Raw genomic sequence first — 19951 nt, 5'->3', positions numbered from 1 at the left:
ATCCTAGTTATTTGAAGTTCATCTTATCCACCTGATCTTGAAGAAATACATTCATCTCCATGACTCCATCAAACCCAGTCTTGCAGTCTGCTTCTGTGCTCCAGTCTATGCACAGATCATACAGCCGCCTGCACCTTCTGCAAGCCTTGACTAGCTGGTAATTCCAGCTGAGGAGCCATGTGAGACTGCAGCTGCAAAATAAAACAGGAGTCCAGTGACACCCTCAAAGCTTAACAAAACCTATTCCAAAATGCAACTATGAGTGGGTATAAGGGTGGCATCCTGTCCCTGACAGCATGAACAGGGTGTAGAACTTTTTGACCATGGAGGAACACCTGAAATAATTTTTCAGGCTTCGAAGAGCCCCAGAGGTTATGTCAGCTGGCCACACCTCCCTGCCATGCCCCAATTAGTTGCATGTCACCGGAAGTGACATCACCACCTGCATTAACAGGCATTCCTGAGGACAGTGGGGGGAAAGACAGGATGAGGTTTAAGGGGAGAATAGGTATGTATGCTCTGCCCCTTCCTAGGCACAGAAATCATGAGAGAACTCACGCTCAGGAGCAATGAAAGCGGCTGGTTTCCTAGCTTGTGGCCAAGTCCATTAAGACAGAAGGGGAAATTTCACAGAACCCCTCCGGAACTCCTGCAGAACCCTGGAGGTCCACAGACCCCTGGTTGGGAATATCTGATATAGAATATCAGTGATTAGCAAAAACGGCTCTTAAAATGACATGTACATCTATGGACAGTGTGAACCTTTGAATCAATATATATGCAGGAATCTTTTTCCACGTTCAGATTCAGAGCTAGAGAACTGTTGGAGTTCCACCCATTCAGGACTTGGGACCTGCTTCTCAATCAGCAGTCCTTCAAACTGCATGACAGATTGCTTCTGAAAGGGAGATGAGTTTCAGAAGCAGTTCTGCTATACAACTTCAGGGTTGTCTAAGGGGAAAAAGTTACCAGAAAAAGTCTTTGAGCGTGCCCACGTCATACCTTGCATTCTGACTACTAGCAGTCTTCAAGCAAAGGTTGGATACACACTTTTCTTGGATGCTTAGGGCTAATCCTGCGTTGAGCAGGGGGTTGGACTAGATGGCCTGTATGGCCCCTTCCAACTCTATGATTCTATGATTCTACTACTTTTAGATATAAGCTCTCTGGTTGTAAAAGCAAAACTAGTCCACAGGAAAACAGTGTGTGCATCTAACAGGGCAATGCTAGTATCTGTCCAGTAGATGTCCAATGAAACTATAGCAAAAATCAGCTTTTCCTAAGTTGTTTATCCGTGACAACATTAGCCCAAATGAGTGTGGGAGAGAGGTGGTTTAAACTGAGCCAGGCCTCAGGCCTAGCATCTGTTTTCAGTGTAAGGGCTGGGGGCCAGATCATGATAAACAATGTAAACAAAAATAATGATTTGAGCATGTCCCAAGCCAATGGGCCAACCCCACATAATCACAGCCATACTGTAAAACCTAATGTTTAGTATTTAAATGACAGTAACTTTCTGCTTTAAAGAAAAGCTCATGCCTGTATAATCTAATTGCAAATGGGAGCCTGCTAGGAGTTTCTGGCCCAAGGCAGGTACACCTATCATCAACCAGCATCAGGGACTTTTCTGCTCTGGCCTGGAAGAATGTGTTTGAAATGGAAATCAGGACTATATGGGACTTGTTCCAGTGCCACACAGTCTGTAAAACGGAGCTGTTCCACCAGGCCTTCGGCTGACAACAGGCGGCAAAATTCTGTTACTGCCCCTCTCCTTCTGTTACTGACTGCACACCTTTTTAAAAAAAAAACCAAACTCATTTGCCAGCCCCTGCACTTGAAGCCATCTGTAAAACTGTAATGTTAGAATAAGATTTTAGATGTTTTATCATTCTAACTATTTCTGACTGTGGACATTTAAACTGTAACTTGTAATGTGTATGTTTTAATGTGATTCTTTATTACCTGCCTTAAGATCGCTGTTGGGAAAAGTGGTATATAAGCCTAATAAATAAATAAATCGCATCTAATAGCTAGCGATATACAAAACTTCCATCTGTCCCATTCCCTTTTCTACACATAAGCTAGTGGCTATCATATGGCAGTGAGTTCCACAAGACCTTATGGGGTGTAACACTTCCTTCTGCCTGACCTGAATCCAGAGCCAATCAAAACGGGTGTCCAGCAGTTCCCTAGTGAGAAAACAAGATTTATTCCTGCATAAACTTGTCCTGAGCCAGAGCTCACCTCATCACATGCATTATTTAAAGGTGGAGTAGGGAAACTGATTTAGTCATTTTAATCATTAATTTTAATACTTTAAAACCTAATGTTTAGTATTTAATTTATGCATTTTAATCCTTTGAAAGCTGCCCTGAGACTCCGGGAAAGGGCAGGGTATACATGAAATTAATTAATAATAATGAAGCTGCTCCTGCTCACAAAACTTTCTGCTGGAATACATTTTGTTAGCCTCTCTAAGGCCCAACTGGATTCCTGTCATGTTGCTGATGATTAACACGACTACACATCTGGGATAACTGCCAATTAGTTTCCAAGTTTGAGTATGGCCAGGAAAAGGAATATATTTTTTTTTTACCCCATGCACTTTTGTTACCTCCTGTCATGTTGACCTCTGCCGTTTTAAGGAATCCAAGTTGAGTCAAACGGCGGCATAGAAATGCTCCAAATATCTATATGTAGTTGGGGGATTTATATTGCTTATATTAAGAGTTAAGAAAACTCATATTATACCTGCCTTCTTTCCATGCTCATGCAAGGACCAAGTGAAACCAGCTTCCAGAGAGCTGTGCAGAGCCTCTGCCTACTTCCTTAAGGGCCAGCTCGTTCCTAGTAACTCTCAGTGCAATACTAGAAAGTTTGAGTCCAGTGGCACCTTTGAGACCAGCAAAGTTTAATTCTGGGTAAAAGCTTTCCTGTGCAGGCACACTTCTTTGAAGTAAGAAAGCGTCTACCCTGAATTAAACTTTGCAGGTCTCAAAGGTGCCACTGGACTCAAATCTTGTCTTGTTGCTTCAGACCAACATGGCTACACACCTGAATTTATCTAGAAGTGTGCATGCACAGGAAAGCTTCTCCCCAGAATTAAACTTTATTGGCCTTAAAGGTGCCGCTGGACTCAAACCTGCTGCTTCAGGCCAACATGGCTACCCACCTGAATTTACCTGAAGTCATGCACAGGAAAGCTTCTCCCCAGAATTAAACTCTGCTGGCCTCAAAAGTGCCGCTGGACTCAGATCTGTTGCTTCAGACCAACACGGCCACACACCTGAATTTATCTGAAGTGTGCAAGCACAAGAAAGCTTCTACCTGGGAATAAACGTTGCTGGACTCAAAGGTGACTCTGAACTCCAACCTTGCCCTGTAACTTCAGCCCAACGCGCCCGCCCGCCCGAGCTGCGGGGTAACTCTGCCTAGGATTGCCCCCACTCCTCGGGAGTAAAGCTGCCACCTCAAAGCCCCCGTCCCAGCCCACCAAGGCCCGCCACACACACGCTCGCTCCTTCCCTTCACAGACACCCTCGACTCACGCAGGTGCCCCCGAGCCGCCCTCTTTCCACCACGGCGGCCCGAGCCCCGAGCTCCGCGGCGCGCCGAGCACTGGCCAGCCCGCCCGAGCCGCCCCCCAGCACCAGGTAGTCGAAGGCGGTGGCGGACGAGGAGGAGGAGGAGGAGGAGGAAGGCGCGCGGAGCTGGGCCATGGCGGCGCGCCGGGCGAGCAGGGAAGCAGCTCTGGCGGCGGCGCTGAGGGGAAAGCCCGGGCGCGGCCACCTCATCCCGCCCCCTTCGCCGCCGGCGAGAGGAGGCCCCGAGCAGCCTTCTCCGAGGGCGAGGGCGAGGGCGACGGTGAGGGAGCCTCCCTTCCTTCTGGTTGGTGAAACGGCCCAGGAGTCTCTCGTGAGGCGTGGAAAGAGGGAAGGAGGGAGGCAGGCCTACAGGCCGCAGCAGGCCCGAGGCGGTGGGGCAACCGGTTTTCTCTGAGGCGAATTTCCTTTCCTCGTGGGCCTCGCCGCCCCCTCAGTGCTTCTCTTCATTCCCGCGCTGAGGGAAGAGGGGACGGTTTAGGGCCGTCTAGTCCAGGGGGTAGTCAACCTGTGGTCCTCCAGATGTCCATGGACTACAATTCCCAGGAGCCCCTGCCAGCGTTTGCTGGCAGGGGCTCCTGGGAATTGTAGTCCATGGACATCTGGAGGGCTGCAGTTTGACTACCCCTGGTCTACTCTGATAAGCTATTTAAAACCGGGTCCCTTTGTGAGGAGGCTGCCTGCTTGCTTTTGCATGGGAAGTGTGGCCAAAGTGCCAGAGGTGCAGCCGCTTCAGTTTCAAGGCAGGAGGGTTGCCAGCTCTGGTTTGGGAGATACCTGGAGACTCTGGGGATGGAGCCACAACCCCTTCCGAATAATAATCATAGTATAACACACTTACGAAGCCGCCATGTAGAGAATCAGACTCTCGGAATAACAAGGAGGGTATTGTCTGCTTTGGTCGGCAGCTGCTCTCCAGGGTCTCAAGCGTATGTCTTTCGCGTCATTTGCTACCTGGTCCTTTCAACGGGAGACTGAACTTGAAATTAGGATTGCTCTGAGAATAAGGAGGACAAGTGACCATGAATTCGGGCCAAAGGATGTGGAGGAAGACTGTGGTATAAATGTGCGGAGTGGAGTGAGGGAAATTGCATAGTGCATTTAAAAGCAAGTCAGAGAGGTTGTTTTCATCCATTATTCGTCTTGGGTTTGGATAGCAGAGATGGCCAAAATGTGGCTTTCTCAATATCCATGAACTACAATTACCATGGGTCCCTGCCAGCATGGCCAGTTGGCAGGGGCTCATGGTAATTATAATTCATGGACATTTGGAGAGCCACAGTTTGGCCCCCCATGGTGTAGAGGGAAACCCAGTCTTTGTCCAGGGGCCTGAGGCTCTGGATCAAGGCTATAGTGCAGAGAAAGAATGGGGAGGTTAATGACCAGACCCAGAGTTAGCAGACCGTCACCAAAGAAAACCAAGGAGATGGCAAATATTTCCAGTCCAGTTTCTTTATTGTCAGTACTGTCATTAAAAGATGACACCAGTAGAACCTTAGCCATCTTTGAGGAGACGTCATTGACAGTGGGAGACTAATACCTCAGCTTTCTGTAGCCAAGGAGTAAGCCAGACTTCGAAATTACATCTGAATGTCTGCGGGAGAAAAAAAGGAGAAATCAGCATTTCAGATTTCCACATACCAGAATCCAGGAAACTACTTCATGTCATTGTCAAAATGGTTTCAGGAGCCGGACTATGGATTTCAAAATTGTTTTGCCTTCCTCTTTTGCAGCCCTAAAAAACGATGTGGTCACAATTCCCACAAGACCATATGCAACTCCCACACCAACTTTGTGTCCAATATAGCAAAGGGCTAGTCTTGCTGTAGTCTTGCTTGGGAAGGCTTAGCCATGTTCTGGTATCTTGTCTATTTAATACCAGCATAAATGATAAAATGTGCTTATATAGGAAGAATCTATGGTTATTTATTTTCGTTTATAGTTCACCATTCTTCCTGAGACTCAAGGAAGATTAAAAGTATGGTAGAACTAATCATCAATCAGTAAAGCAATTTCAAAATCTAATTACATTTTTAAATAATATTTGTATCTAACAGCAAAGATGCCTAGTAAAACAAAGCTATTCAGTCATTCAGCAAGCATTGAAAGCCTTTCTGTGGTGTGGAAGCTATAGGAAAGCTCAGCTCTAGCGTGCACAGGCCCCAGTAGTATCACCCCTTCCAAACACTCGGTGGAGGTGGGATAGGAACTTCTCTCACAAAGCTGTCACCAGAAGAGCCTCAGCTAGTGTGGGAAGGTAGCATCAAAATAACGATGCCAGGCCCCACGTGGGACCTGGGGATCCCTCAGTTTTACAAGTCATCTCCAGGCAACAGAGATCAGCTCCCCTGGAGAAAATGGCTTCTTTGGAGGTTGGACTCCATGGCACTATATAGTCCATTGAGATCCTTGCCCACACAGGGCAGGGACCTGAGGTCCTACCCACTGCTAGCTCTATCCCTAAAGTCTCCAGGTATTTTCTAACCCAGAGCTGGCAACCCTACATCAAAGCCATTCTGTGGCAAACCACCTTTCTTGTTTGTATTAAGTGGTAGAGTATGCCTCATTGGAAGATCATGGTGTGCAGAAGTTTCTGGGTTGAATTCCTGGCATTACCGCTCAAAAGGATCAGGGATGAGATGTGAAAGAACGCTGAGAGTTACTCAGAGTAGACAGTACTGACTTTGATAGACAAATGGTTGCGCTCAATCTTCATGTATTCATGTGATAGGATTCTGGCTTATACTACTGTGGAGTGCCAGTTGGAGGCAACATATTTTAATAACTCCCATGCATTAAAAAAAACCCTGAAAGTAGTAAACTAACAAAGCAAAGTCCATCATGGTCCTCTCACTGATATGCCAGGTTACACGTAAGGACCATTTTTCAATGTCTGGAAATAATTTTAAAAACCCATAGCCACCCAGCCTGCATTTTGAATCAAGAAATCTATATGTGTTTGTAGAGTAGATCTAAGTAGATGCACTCTGACACCCTTTTAAAATAGACTAGTGCTTTTTTCTGCAGTATTAGGACAAGATGTGCATATTGCCCCAACTTATTCCATGTATGGAAAACTAAGTCATCACACTGAACAAATGATGCTTCTCATGGATGCTTTAGACTGATCCTGCACTAAGCAGGGGGTTGGGTTAGATGGCCGTATGGCCCCTTCCAACTCTATGATTCTATGAAGTATCTTCCTGATGTTACTTAAGGATATGAGCACTGGTAGGTTGGTGATTTTTTTTAATAGTGTTTCAGTGAGTGCTGGTATTGAAATTTATCAGGATGTCTCAATGGCAAGACCAGTAATGGTGGACACGTGTCCCTGAAGGTCTGCATGCCTACTGCCACTGGTTTTCTCCTTCCAGTTAGAGTCACAGATGGGCATTCTCTGTGTTATATTAACTATACATTAACCATGAAATCAGTGACTTTAGACTGTAGTAACTCTGCACAGGATTGCGCTGTAAGACCCACAAACTTGGCCGTGTCCTGCTCAAACTGAGTGTGCCTACTAAAACATGGCCCAGAATCCCTTGCAATGTGCATGAATTCAGTTGATGTGGGAAGTGATGATACAAAGTTTGGAGAATGTTCTAGGTGCTCTTTTAGTACATACATGTCCATTTCCTATTTTGCTGGATTATGAAAATGAAAAATACCCGTAAATGTTGCCTGTTTAGATACTTTATCAATGATTGGATATTTTCAGTCGGATGGCTTCCATTTTTTTTGCATCTTGTTCCCATCATGCCAAGGGTGCCAACTGGTCAGCAGCCATATCATGTGCCCACTGAAGTCACCAAAACAATACCAAATGAATCATGGCCTCCCAAAAAATCCTATTCCTTTCATTTGTTGTATTAATATACAGCCTGACTCAAAAATTTGCACGCTGTTTCGATTTATTTTGGTGGGTCATCATTAAAAAATGACAGGGCAGGTTTTCAAATATTACTTACTAACAACAGTGGTTCCATAAATGCTGAAGTCACCAATGTATGTACCTTAGCAAAGACAGTAAGCAATGCTTTATTAATTCAGAATGTAGTTTCCACAGGAAAAGTGAAGGAAAATCTATTTACTTGTCTCAGTTCCTTGTGCTCCTGAAAGTGGCATCGGTCCAAGCTGGAGTGTTTCCTTTTGGTGCATATTGTCCGAGCAATATCGACATCAAGGATGTATTTCAGCCCTCTCACAATCTAGAGAAAGCAATTTCCATGTTAGAAAACAGCAGCTAGGATAAAACAGAGATAGGGGAACCTCAGAGGCTCAACAACTGGTTGTTTTTTCAGTGATTAAAGTTAGTACGAAAGCGGTATTTCTGTCAGAGATGCTGCCTTTTTCCCCAGTGGGGAACCAAAGAGTCTGACATAATTCTATCCTCACAACAGCCTTATGAGGTAGGTGTGGCGGAGGGAATGTGACTGGCCCTAGGTAAACCAGCAAACTCCCACAGAATAAAAGTAATTTGAGTATGCACTACTGGTAGTGAAGGCTCAGGGCCTTTTCGCACGGGGATCTTTGTTGCAAATTGTTTGCGGAATGAAAAATCGCCATTTAAAATAGTGGAATTCGTCGTTATGCATACCTGCCTTTGTAGTGGAATCAGTTGCGTTTTTTAGCGTTTCCCACAGGCTTCCGGTCTCGGCAGAAATCGCTAGAAAGGAAGCGCTATTGCCAAGCTCGTCCCGCCCCTGGCCGTCAAGCAGCCAATGGGCAGCCGTTAGCATGCTCCCAAACAGCCCCTTTCCCTTTAAGAAAGGTTTTTTTAAAAAAGAAACAGACCCATAGCAACGAATCTAGGTAGATTCGTTGCAACGGAGAGACCCATCCAGCTGCCTAATGTGAGCTGTCGTTTGATTGTATGATCGTTGGCACGCTGCCTCGAGTGATAAAAAAAAAATCCCCCCCCCTCTCACGGGCCCGATTTTCGGCTGAATTAATGTGTAAAAAATAAAGGGACTTTATTTCAGCAAACGGGCTTTTATGTGGTTTGTGCTTAGTGACTAAAGGTGAAGGACTGAAGCCAGGGAAGCCTCTAAACAGAAAGAGGCTCGCTGGTGCGTTTATTCCCGCTCGCTCGGAGAAAAAAAAATGGCGATCGCTTCGCCGGAAGTTTGGAGGACAGGCTCAGGAGGAGGGACTTTGAAGAACCCGCAACAATGGTAACGCACAGGTCTTTAGCGCTAGTGTTGCAGATTGGTTGCAGGAGTGTATCGCTATCCGGAGGGTGAATCCACTTTTCTGGATTCCCCTAAAAGCGCTATAACGAAGCGCTTTTTGCTGATTGGTTTCAGGAGTGTTGCAGATTGTCTGCGACGTCGTGCGTTAAGGCAAATTAGTAGCGTTTTCAATTAGCAACCATTGTGCTATTTTGAAGCCGTGCGAAATGGCCCTCAGTCTTCTGTCTGAGAAGGTTGTGAGGGAGCTTAGGAAAAGTGCTTCATGCTTTCCCAGGAAGTGCCATGACTTGAACATGTGTCTCCAGCACTCTAGTCCAGTGGTCCCCAACCCCTGGTCCAGGGACCGGGACCGGTCCATAGATCAGTCAGTACCGGGCCGCGACTTCTCCTCATCCTCCTCCCCAGCTGCTGCCTCGGGCTGCCCTGCCACTCTGCTGCTGGCTCACTTTTGGTGTTCTCTGGCGGCCGCCATGGCTGGGGCTCCCCCTTGGCATGGCACTGCACAGCTGCTGCTAGCAGCACCCCCCAGCGGACGGGGGGAAGTCAGGGGCTCCAGTGGGAAAGCAAGCAGAGCAGTGGCTCAGGCGGTGGTGGCGATGTCCCTCAGCAAAAGACTACCCCCCCCCGGGCCTCAGTAAAATTGTCAATTGTTGATCGGTCCCCAGTGATAAAAAGGTTGGGGACCACTGCTCTAGTCCATCACCTTTACTATTTTACCATTCTAGCTTTCACGGTCAAGAAAATTATACAGGAGTTAAAAGTGAAACTTCCCTGTCCTCCCACACAGTGACCCAAATTGCACCCTCCTTGAAAAGCCCCAACTTTCTACTACATTGGGGCTAAAAAAAAAAGGAACATGTAGCATATCTAATAGCTAGGCAACTACCAGTAAAGTATCAGTGTACCAAAACTCCCTTGGTTTTCTGTTTGATTTGAGAAACTCCTCTATTTCCACTGATCTGCTGGCTGGGTGGGGACAGCAGCTTGTTGTTGTTAGGTTCCATCAAGTTGTGTCCAACTCATGGTGACTAAACTAAGGCCTGCCATCCAACTCTGTCAACAGTTATTTAAGTTTTTGTAAGGTCAATCAACTTATATCTTTGATTCTATCCATCCTTCTTGTTCTTTGTCTACCTCTTCTTCTGCACTCCTCAGTCTTACCAAACAATCATTCTTTCCTAATCCATCAATTGCACTCATGTGAGCATACACTCATTATGTGAGCATATGTGACCATTATGAGACTTTTTGTTTGGAGGTACTTGCCTCAAGAGAGCCGTTGAGCGCTTCAGTGTCCGAAGTAGCCCTTTGTTCCCAAAGCAGTGTTGGCTGCTTTGGGCATGAACGGCCACTTCAAACGCTGAAGTGCCCAACCCTAGCTATTGTGTTTAATTTGGTCCAGAACAGATCAAATTGTTCTTGCAGTCTGTGGTATTTTCGATAATTGTCTCCATGTCTATAATTCAAAGGCATCTACTTTCTTGTACCTTAGGGTCCAGCTTTCACATCCAGCAGCCCTCCCTCCCAAATGGTGTATATGAGTGATGGTGCACTTTGTCAACTTGACAAAAAACAATGACAAAACATTGTAAACTTGCCCCAAACCCTGAAATGGGCCAGTGTTTTGTCCAACTTGGTGGGTCTGTTTTCAGACAAAAAACTTCTCCATTAATTCTGGGTCAGAATGACTATGCAAATACTCTTGTTAAATTAGCTTTATACATAAATTTCTGTGTATCATGGGCCTCTCACCGAGATGGCTCCCCATAATGTGCAAATGTTCCCAGTTCTACAAGTGGAAAGTGGCATCTCCTGACAAATTATTATGTGTCTCTAGTTATATTAGCCCTAACCTGAATGGCCCTGACTAACCTGATCTCATTAGAATTTGGATGCTAAGCATGGTTGGCTTTGGTCAATATTTGGATGGGAAGTGTGCTTTTGCAGCTGGATTTTCCTGTGCGAAATGGGAAAATCTACTTCTAAAGTGAATTGAAAGTGCATTATCCAATGTGTGTGGAGTGGGCCTAGAAATGCTTTAAAGAGGCAATGTCAAGTCACCTCTGTTAGTCTCTTGTTTGAAAACACTACTGGGTCCCCTTAAGTCAGCTGCAACTTGAAGGCAAAAAAAGTGAGAAATAAGTAAGCGTGGTTTAATCTAGGTTCATAAATGAAGGCATAGTGAGCCTTCCGAAATGATAGGTATGAAACCATTTTTGTTCCCTCAAAATTACTTCAGTTACTTATATAAGGACACCAATCTATTACCCCAGCTAGCATGAATGGCCCCTTGGCTATAAATAACACTGCCCTCATCTAGCAAGTGCAAAAATTGTAAATAAGTATAGATATTTATAAATAAAATATTTATAATAAAATAACATTCCGAGTAATGAGGAACTAATCAGATTTGGCTTTCAGATACATTTGAAATTATTCCAGTGGAAATCTGGCTTTCCATATGGCAACAACATGTGAAGCCATAACAACCAGGTTCTTCTTACCTGCACCATGGCTTTGTTTATGTGAGATTCTTTGAACAGAAAGATGTCATTGGAGCTATTGTTGTATGTGTAAACACCATACCTAGCTGCTTTCTGAACACCTGGGTCATTAGTCTTGATCGGGACAAGAAATCCAGGCTTAATTCTTGAAGAAGGCAATTGTCTAAAGCTACCTGTATAAAGACAACCATTCATAGATGGACAGTTAGACATCATGCACTGTGAGAAAACATGTTACATAACTAGGTTCCCTCCCCCCAAACTGACGAGTTCTTGAGCCCAGTTCACAGAATGGCATAGAAGTAGCTTCCTTACAGTCATCCTGAAAGATGCCATACAAATTGACAGAATGACAAGGAGAAGGTGATGGCTTCAGAAGACTGGGGTGTGTGCGCATGTGTGCTACACACCCCATCCACCTTACTTAAGTCTGTTACAGCTCTTCCCACGCAAAGGTCCTCTTACATGCATCACCCGAAGGTTATATGAACCCATGCGAACCAAAATAAACCTCCAGTCTTCAACTGAATTATCTAGCTCGGTACATATCTTCTTTTTTAGTTTGTACTTATCACATCCAAAGACGTGAGGCAGAAATGTTTCCCAGCAATGAGGAAAACGTTCCATTTCTGAAGACCAGTGGTTTCATACAATTATAACCATGAATGGATGACATTGCCAATACATTATTAGGCCATCTTGCCCGTTTCAAAGTTGTCATTAAATGTTTTTTGAGTGATTGTATCTGGGAAGTGTGCAAAAGAGTACATGCCTGCTTTATAGATTTGCAAAGAGGGTGGGAGGAATAAAACTACAAACACATAATATTTCAAATAAGAAAATATTAAGTTAAGGGTTTACCTTAATTGGCCGTGCAGTTCATATCAAAGCCAAAGGTTAAATTATTGTTTTTATGCCTCCTCTCACAGGATACACTACTGTCACTTCCAATCTGATATGGAACTAACAACTCGTCATGCTACAAAGAGTGATAATGAAACTGAGGTCCCCCATTAACCTTAATAGAATAGTGTTACATTCTGCTGAAATAAGTAAGTAGACAACTATGTTCATGGTATATAATGCATAGTCCTTTATGTGTACTAAAATTAGTGCATCAGCAGTTTTCGGCACATAGAAATATGTACTAAGTATTCATGCAATAAAAACAATTTCCATTTAAAAGCTCTGAACTTGTTTGCATATAAGATTTAGGCAAGGTTTGCCTCCACCCCCATCAAACATTGCACTTCAAGTATTTATTGCTACAAGGCCATACAATTAAAATGATGTACTTAAAAATTGTGTTTATTAAATAGAAATCAAAATAAATATGCTGAATCAAATCATGATGATGTGCTTGGGGCATCAGGAAAAATTCCTAGAAACATCTTCTGATCTATAATTTCCCCAAAAGCCACATTACTGTCCATATTACATATTCCCTGTGTGCCTTCGTTATGGTGTAATGTACCACATGACTAAACCACAGTCCTGAGCTTTCTTGCAAGTAGTCACAGCAATGCCATGGAGGACTCACATTCGGCCCATTCTCCATCAACTACAGTGGTTGCCTGTTGAATTCCAGATCAGGCTAAAGGTTCTGGTAATTACCTTTAAGGCCATACATGGTCAGGGCCCAGTGTACCTGACGGACCACCTCCCTGCCTATGCCCCTCAAAGAGCTTTACGCTCCATCACCACCAACAGGCTAATGATCCCTGGCCCTAAAGAAGCCCGCCTGGCCTCGACCAGGGCCATAGCATTCTCTGTCCTGGCCCCCACCTGGTGGAATGAGCTCCCGGAGGAGATCAAGGCCCTGACAGAGCTAAAACAGTTCCACAGGGCCAGCAAAAGGAAGCTCCTCCACCAGGCATTTGGTTGAGACCAGGTGACCAACAGCATCTACGCGGCCCCCGTTCCCTCCCTCTCAGAGATCCACACATGTGTTCTGCTCTGGACTTGTTTGCAGCGTTATATTCTGTTACTTCTGTTATAGTTTAATGTTAAAGCTATTGTTACTTTCAAAAGCTGAGTTCCATGTACTGTTTCCTGCGTTTTTATGTAAACTGCCTTGAGCCTCAGGGGAGGGCGGTAGGTAGGTAGGTAGGTAGGTAGGTAGGTAGGTAGGTAGGTAGGTAGGTAGATAGATAGATAGATAGATAGATAGATAGATAGATAGATAGATAAGAATTTTCTCTCTCTGAATGAATGGATTAAACTGTAGTGATAAAAGGCAGCCGGAGTGATTGGGCTCAGACAGACCTGGCCCATAGGTCACCATTAGTTTAATGTAATCCTGATGCGTGAGCTTGTGTGATACAGACACTCATTTATGCTGCTGAATATACCTCCCCCCAATAACTTTGTTGAGTTTAAGGCAGGGAAAAGAATCGGTATCGCTCACAACTGGTGTCATGTGAGCAAGAGGTGTTGGCGCCTTCCTTTCTTTCACAGTCAAAGGCTCAGTCTGTGGCTTAGTGTCATTTGGTAACTGACAGTTGGCGTGGGAGTGTTGAAAGGTCTTTGTCTTCAGCAGGTTATTTTTTTCCTCCCCAGAAAGGGAATGATGCGTTCCAACAAGATATCAGACTTCAAAAGCAAGGGGATAAATTGGGCAAGCACTTTGCAGAGCTCTAATCCTGATGGGGCACTTGTGCAACTCGAAAGCAACTGCTGAGCTAAACGTAGGTCTGAAAATGTGCAGTTTCTGTCCTTCGTGAAGAGGAAAAGTGAGTCTGCTACGTATTTGCATTCATCTATTGAGGGTGGCAAGTACGCAGTAATCAAGGATAGTGAAATCCAGACAGTAGTGAACTCTCCAAATGCAAATGTGAACTAGGCTCAGGACAGGTCACTACTAAATACTGTCTGTGGAACTCACACTCTTGATTTTCAAACTTGATTTCTAATTTCTGCTATGCCTTGCATAGAAACTGATCTGCAGCCCCAAGCTTGCCAGAGATACATAAATGTATCTTGGGAGTATTTCTACAGATGAAGGATTTCTACCTGCAAAGCATAACTTTCTCACCTTCTCCCTGCAGTCCCAAGTGCCCCCCCCCCATGCTGGACGGGTCCTTTGTCCACTGGGAGCATAGAATCATAGAGTTGGAAGGGGCCATACAGGCCATCTAGTCCAACCCCCTGCTCAACGCAGGATTAGCCCTAAGCATCCTAAAGCATCCAAGAAAAGTGTGTATCCAACCTTTGCTTGAAGACTTCCAGTGAGGGGGAGCTCACCACCTCCTTAGGCAGCCTATTCCACTGCTGAACTACTCTGACTGTGAAAAACTTTTTCCTGATATCTAGCCTATATCATTGTACTTGAAGTTTAAACCCATTACTGCGTGTCCTCTCCTCTGCAGCCAGCAGAAACAGCATCCTGCCCTCCTCCAAGTGACAACCTTTCAAATACTTAAAGAGGGCTATCATGTCCCCTCTCAACCTCCTTTTCTCCAGGCTGAACATTCCCAAGTCCCTCAACCTGTCTTCATAGGGCTTGGTCCCTTGGCCCCAGATCATCTTTGTCGCTCTCCTCTGAGAGCATCATGGGGAGTGTAGCATTTTGAGCTGCAGTGAGAGGAGTAGAGGTGAGAAAATTGCACGGTGCAGGTGGAAATAAGTCCACCTCTGGATCCAATCAATAACTTCTTTGATTTGATTTATACCCTGCCTTTCTCCCTACTGGGGACTCTCAAACATCTTACATAATTCTCTGCTTTTCCATTTTTATCCTCACAACAACCCTGTAAAGTTAGGCTGAGATCATGTGACTGGCTCAAGGTCACTCAGCAAGTTTCCATGGTTGGAAATTTGAATCTGAGTCTTCTAGATTCTGTTCCAGTACTCTGCCTACGACACTGCCCTAGATTTCTCCTCTTGGAATAGAGGAGTGTTGGATTTATTTTCTTATCTGCATGGATATGTAGTTAAAAAAGAATTAGGGACATAAATGTTTAAATCTGTGGGGGTATATAAAAAAGGCACATCTTTTATACTAGTATCTTGAGATGAGATGTCAGGAAAGACAAAAGACTGAATCTCTCCACCTTATGATGAAGTACTTCTCTAGCACAGAGAAGAGGGAAACTATCAGAAAGCTTGTATGAAAAACTGAAGCAGTTCTAATATTTGTTCCATTTGTGGAAGAGCAGGGGGAGGAGTTCATATCTTCAAGATCTCCCCCCCTCCAATACTGCATGAAATTGTTAAAAAGAGTACCATACTCCATGGAAGAAGGGTTTTGACAGTCATAAGGGGATACTGAGGTAAAGAGGAGGCAGACCCTTCTGTAGAGATGGTAGGATCCAGCCCAGTGTTTGAAGATCCTCCATCTGGGAGATGTGAAAGGCTCTGAGTGCAGATCCCAAGGTAGATAGATATTCTCAATGCCATAGAAGTGACCACCTACATCTGGCTGACCCTGAATCAGAGTATCACCCTGTCAAAATCAGTACTGTGCATTTGGACTGGCAGCCACCCTGCAGAATCTCAGGAACAGAGACCTTTCATTTTGCCTCTTACCTATTAACTGGAGAATCACACAAGGTTGACCTTCTGCATGCAAAGCCAATGCTTTGCCACTGAGCTATAGCCCCTCCTGTGACAGGAAGAAGCTCTGCTTCAATAACAAATTTAGACTCCAACCTTGTCCTAACCCATAATGGCCACTGTGGGGATCAGCAGCTAGGAAACCTCCTCCTAGAATCATAGAATAACAGAGTTGGAAGGGACCTCCTGGGTCATCTAGTCCAACCCCCTGCACTATGCTCACAACCCTATCGCTCATCCACTGCAACCTGCCACCCCCTTCACAGAATCAGCTTCTCCATCAGATGGCTATCCAGTCTCTGCTTAAAAATTTCCAAAGATGGACATTTTCCTGTTTTGTGCATTGGAAAATTCCAAGCTCTGAATGGCAACCAGGGCCATGCTGTGGTTTTCAGTCATCCCTCTCATTTTAGGATCATCTTACTGATAATATTAAATAATGTCAGGAAATAATCCAGTGTTCCTCCACCGGCAAAGAAAACCTGCACATTCCTCCTTCACTCCCTGAAGGAACAGCCACACAAAAACTCTTGTTTGTAACCCTCTCCTCAAATCTTTCACTGCTGCAAACAGAAACTGCCACAGAGAGATACCAGTTTATCTCACAGAGGACAAATGTTGAGTCTTGTGTATCATGTTCTATCTATTCACATCTGAATAAACATCAAACCTGGTAAGAAGCTTGTATTTGGTTTTCTTTGTTTGGACCCTTGCTCTAGCAACACAGTTGGGACAGGGTTGTGCAGTTTGCTGGAAACTGTTGGAATATGCAAGATCTCTCGAGTGTGCATGAATCAGCTGTATAAAGTGAATTTCTACAGAGGGCATTGAAGGAGATGTGTATTTAGAATAGTTCAGGAACTTCCTGATGTTTTTCAGATAGTCTCTTCCTATGTCCTGATTGGCTCATTGTTGACTTCCTGCTCCTTTGAACAAAATTCCTCCAGCTTGTCTCCAGAACAGACAGAATGAATTGAACAATCTTAGGATTTTCTCTCTCTATATATAAATATGCCTCATAAATATACATAACAAAACTCTCCCCCTCCCCCTTTTAAGCTGTCTGGTGCTTTGCTCCTAGGGATTACAGTAAAGTCTTTTTAAAACTTCAGTCTTTATGACTAGCTTCAAATGAAATTATCCATAGACTTTATTACATTGACTTTGGTCAATATAATCCTTTGACACAGGATTTCCTTTTTTGTGTGTATAACATTGTATCATACCCTTTTGATGCTACTTTGCTCTTAAGGACACCAGTCCCCAAGTAGAGCCTGGAGATCCCCCAGAATTACAGTTTATCTCCAGATTAGAGAGATGAATTCCCTTGGAGAAAATGGTGGGTAGGCTCCATAGCAGTGTACAACACAGAGGTCCCTCCCCACCCCAGATCCTGCCCACTCCTGACTCTATGCCCAAGGTTTCCAGATATTTCCCAATTCAGAGCTGGCAACCCTATTTGTCCTCTTTTGTATATTTGAACTCTGCCAACAGAAAATACAACACAGTGGACTATTACGGTTCTGGCTCTGTGATGCACAAAAAAGCCTAATGGATGCTGTGCCTTTGACGGTCAGCTGTAAGTAGGGTTGCTAGCTCATGGCTGGGAAATAGTTTGAGATTTTGGAGGTGGAGCCTGAGCGCAGCGGAGAGGGACTTTAATGGAGTATATTCCATAGTCTACCATCCAAAGCAGCTGTTTTCTCCAGGTAAATTTATTTCTGTCTCTTGGAGACCAGTTGTAATCCCAGGAGATCTCCAGCCACCACCTGAAGGTTGGTGACCCTAGCTGTAAGGCCTGGTTCAAATCCATCCTTTCCATGGTTTTACTGAGAAGACTAGCCCTTTATCTTACTGGGAAAGTTCCTAGTGGGCAGGCCCTCTGAAGGGCAGGGCTACATAAAAGCCAAAATCTATTCCTGAGTGTTGTATACAACATAGGGTTGCCAACCTCTAGGTGACACCTAAAGATCTTCTGCTATTATACTTGATCTCCAGATTACCAAGGTCAGTTTCCCTGGAGAAAAATTCCTGCTCTGAAGGGTGGGTTGTGTGGCCTTATACCCTGCAGTGGTCCCTCCCTAAGGGTCCACTCCCAAATCTCCAGGTATTTCCCAACCCAGAACTACCAAACCCTACACTCAGACCATGAAGACTGCCATATTCTTTTGACTTCTGCCCCTGGACTTTCAGATGTTATTTATTGGCTTTGTTTACTATCCACTTTTTTCATGTATGTATATCTACTGGTTGGATGTATAGTATTTTGTAGGTAGAGCTGTGTAGAGATGTGTGTTTTGGCTAGCAGTTAAATTCAAAGAACCAATGCTGGTGCAACAAGCAGCAATCCCAGTGCTCTCCCTAATTAAAACATCTAAGAAAACCCCACTGATCTTCTTATTGGAAATCTTGCTGCAGCCTCTCTTGGACAGAGTAGGGATAGCACTGAAACACTCCCCATATCCCTCCCCCCCAGGTTATGCTGGCTACCCCCTGCACTTTAAGAGGCCTTCCCACCATGGTCTCTGAATAGTCCTCAACAGAAAGACCAATGGGGCTAGGGTGCAGGTGGAACAGCGATGTATTTGTTTTGAACGTATGAAGTTTTAAAAGATCTTTTGAAACTGTTGATATACTGTAAACCATCCTGTCCCTGCATGCAGGGAGGGTGACCTATAAAATTAAAGCTTCATCATCATCATCATCATCATAGGCCTAATGCCTACCCAATGCCAGACATCCCAGGCTTTAGAAACAAAAAACAAAGCATCGCTGATACCCAGTATTATTAAATGCATCTGCTATACAAGTTCAGCAAAGGAACAGTTTCTGATCTTACCCCTGGAAGTCCTGGCTGCGTCAAATAGAACAAGAGAGCAAAACATGATGATGCTCCATCCGAAGGACATGATTGCTGCTTCGCTCAAAAACAGCCGACACTCAGCTGCTTGCTTCTGACACCCTGCAGAGGAAGTTGGGTTTCCCGTGTTGGTTTGTTTAACAGAAGAACTCTTGAGCTCTCCTGGTTTCTTTGTTATTGCAAAATGTTATCTTCTGGCAGAAATCGTTTTTGAACAAGACTCGATTCACAATTAAGTACCTGATTATGCTGCAAAGAGAAGCAAACAACAGATGCACAATGGACTATGTGAAGCAACAGGAGCCTCAAAGCCTGGCTGGCCCTTTATTTTTAAAATGTGTTTATTAGGGGGATTTCTGTCTTGCCTTTCAGTACTCACAGGGCAACTCACAGAAAAATTTTAAAATGCAATACATTAAAATTAGGAGCTAAATTGTTGTTTTGTTGCATAGGTGGGGGAAGGAAGGGACTTCAGTAGAGCACAATACCATAGAGTTTGTTTCCAGAGCAGCCATCTGATCTCGCCTGAAGATCACTTCTCATCCCAAGAGATCTCCAGCCACTACCTTGAGGTTGGCAGCCCTACTCACTGCCCTCATTACAGATGAAAAGCCTATTTTAGCCTTCAAATGCCCTCTTTTTAGAGGATAGGTCCTCTTTTTTTAATGTCTGTCCTCTTTTGTAGGTCTTAAAAAAAAACTGATGAAAATGTCCTTTTGGGGGAGGAATATTCCTAGTTAATAGGAGGTTAGGATAAAAGGTTAATAAAGGTTAATAAAAGGTTAGGAATATTCCTAGTTAATAGCAGTTATCACAGTGTCCATGCGCAAGAAAGCTCGATCCTTGACTAAATCTTTGTTGGTCTCAAAGGCGCCGTTGGATTCAAATTTTGTTGTGCTAAAATGATATTTGTCATTATGGTGACTTGTTCAAAGAAGTCACTTGGGAAATATGCCCTTTGCTTTCCAAATATGGTCACCCTTCCTATTTTAACAGCAAGGTTTTGCAACCTCTACAGAAAGACAGCCAAAGACATTAACTTGTTTCTTTACTGAACAAATTTAGAGTCTTGGTGGCACCTTTAAGAGGAATAATTTTTTCTTCAAGGTATGAGCTTTTGTGTGCACACATACCTCCTCAGATACAATGTCATGCACTCGAAAGCTCATACCTTGAATAAAAATTTGTTGGTCTTAAAGGTGCCACTGGACTCTAAATTTGTTCTGCTGCTTCAGACTA

The 19951-nt window shown here is 44.3% G+C and overlaps 3 protein-coding genes across 6 annotated transcripts in view; 1 reads left to right on the top strand and 2 right to left on the bottom strand.

Moving 5' to 3' along the window:
* The window catches only part of GSR (glutathione-disulfide reductase), a 28022-nt gene extending 24228 nt beyond the window's left edge, over positions 1-3794 (bottom strand). For both annotated transcript variants that reach the window (XM_077345615.1, XM_077345616.1), the window contains exon 1: positions 3549-3794. In XM_077345615.1, the coding sequence (XP_077201730.1) occupies positions 3549-3794 (246 nt within the window). The remainder of the gene's footprint in view (positions 1-3548) is intronic.
* The window catches only part of LOC143841386 (purpurin), a 40368-nt gene continuing 23931 nt past the window's right edge, over positions 3515-19951 (top strand). The window contains exons 1-2 of one of the 3 annotated variants that reach the window (XM_077345620.1): positions 3515-3653; positions 12228-12350. The gene's annotated coding sequence lies outside the window, so the exon portion shown is untranslated. Of the gene's footprint in view, positions 3654-3725; positions 3889-12227; positions 12351-19951 lie in introns of those variants that run through there. The other 2 variants (XM_077345619.1, XM_077345621.1) reach the window with 2 other exon arrangements.
* CST7 (cystatin F) lies at positions 5039-19080 on the bottom strand. The gene is made up of 4 exons (XM_077345623.1): positions 18692-19080; positions 11299-11471; positions 7694-7810; positions 5039-5196 (listed from the first exon to the last, which is right to left on the bottom strand). Exons 1-4 carry the CDS (start codon positions 18759-18761, stop codon positions 5119-5121), a joined length of 438 nt encoding a protein of 145 aa, XP_077201738.1. The 5' UTR covers positions 18762-19080; the 3' UTR covers positions 5039-5118.

The sequence above is a fragment of the Paroedura picta genome, chromosome 7, assembly GCF_049243985.1.
Source record: "Paroedura picta isolate Pp20150507F chromosome 7, Ppicta_v3.0, whole genome shotgun sequence".
Classification (NCBI taxonomy): domain Eukaryota; kingdom Metazoa; phylum Chordata; class Lepidosauria; order Squamata; family Gekkonidae; genus Paroedura; species Paroedura picta.
Note: the sequence above shows the minus strand (reverse complement) of the source record. Positions and strands in the feature narration are given on the sequence as shown.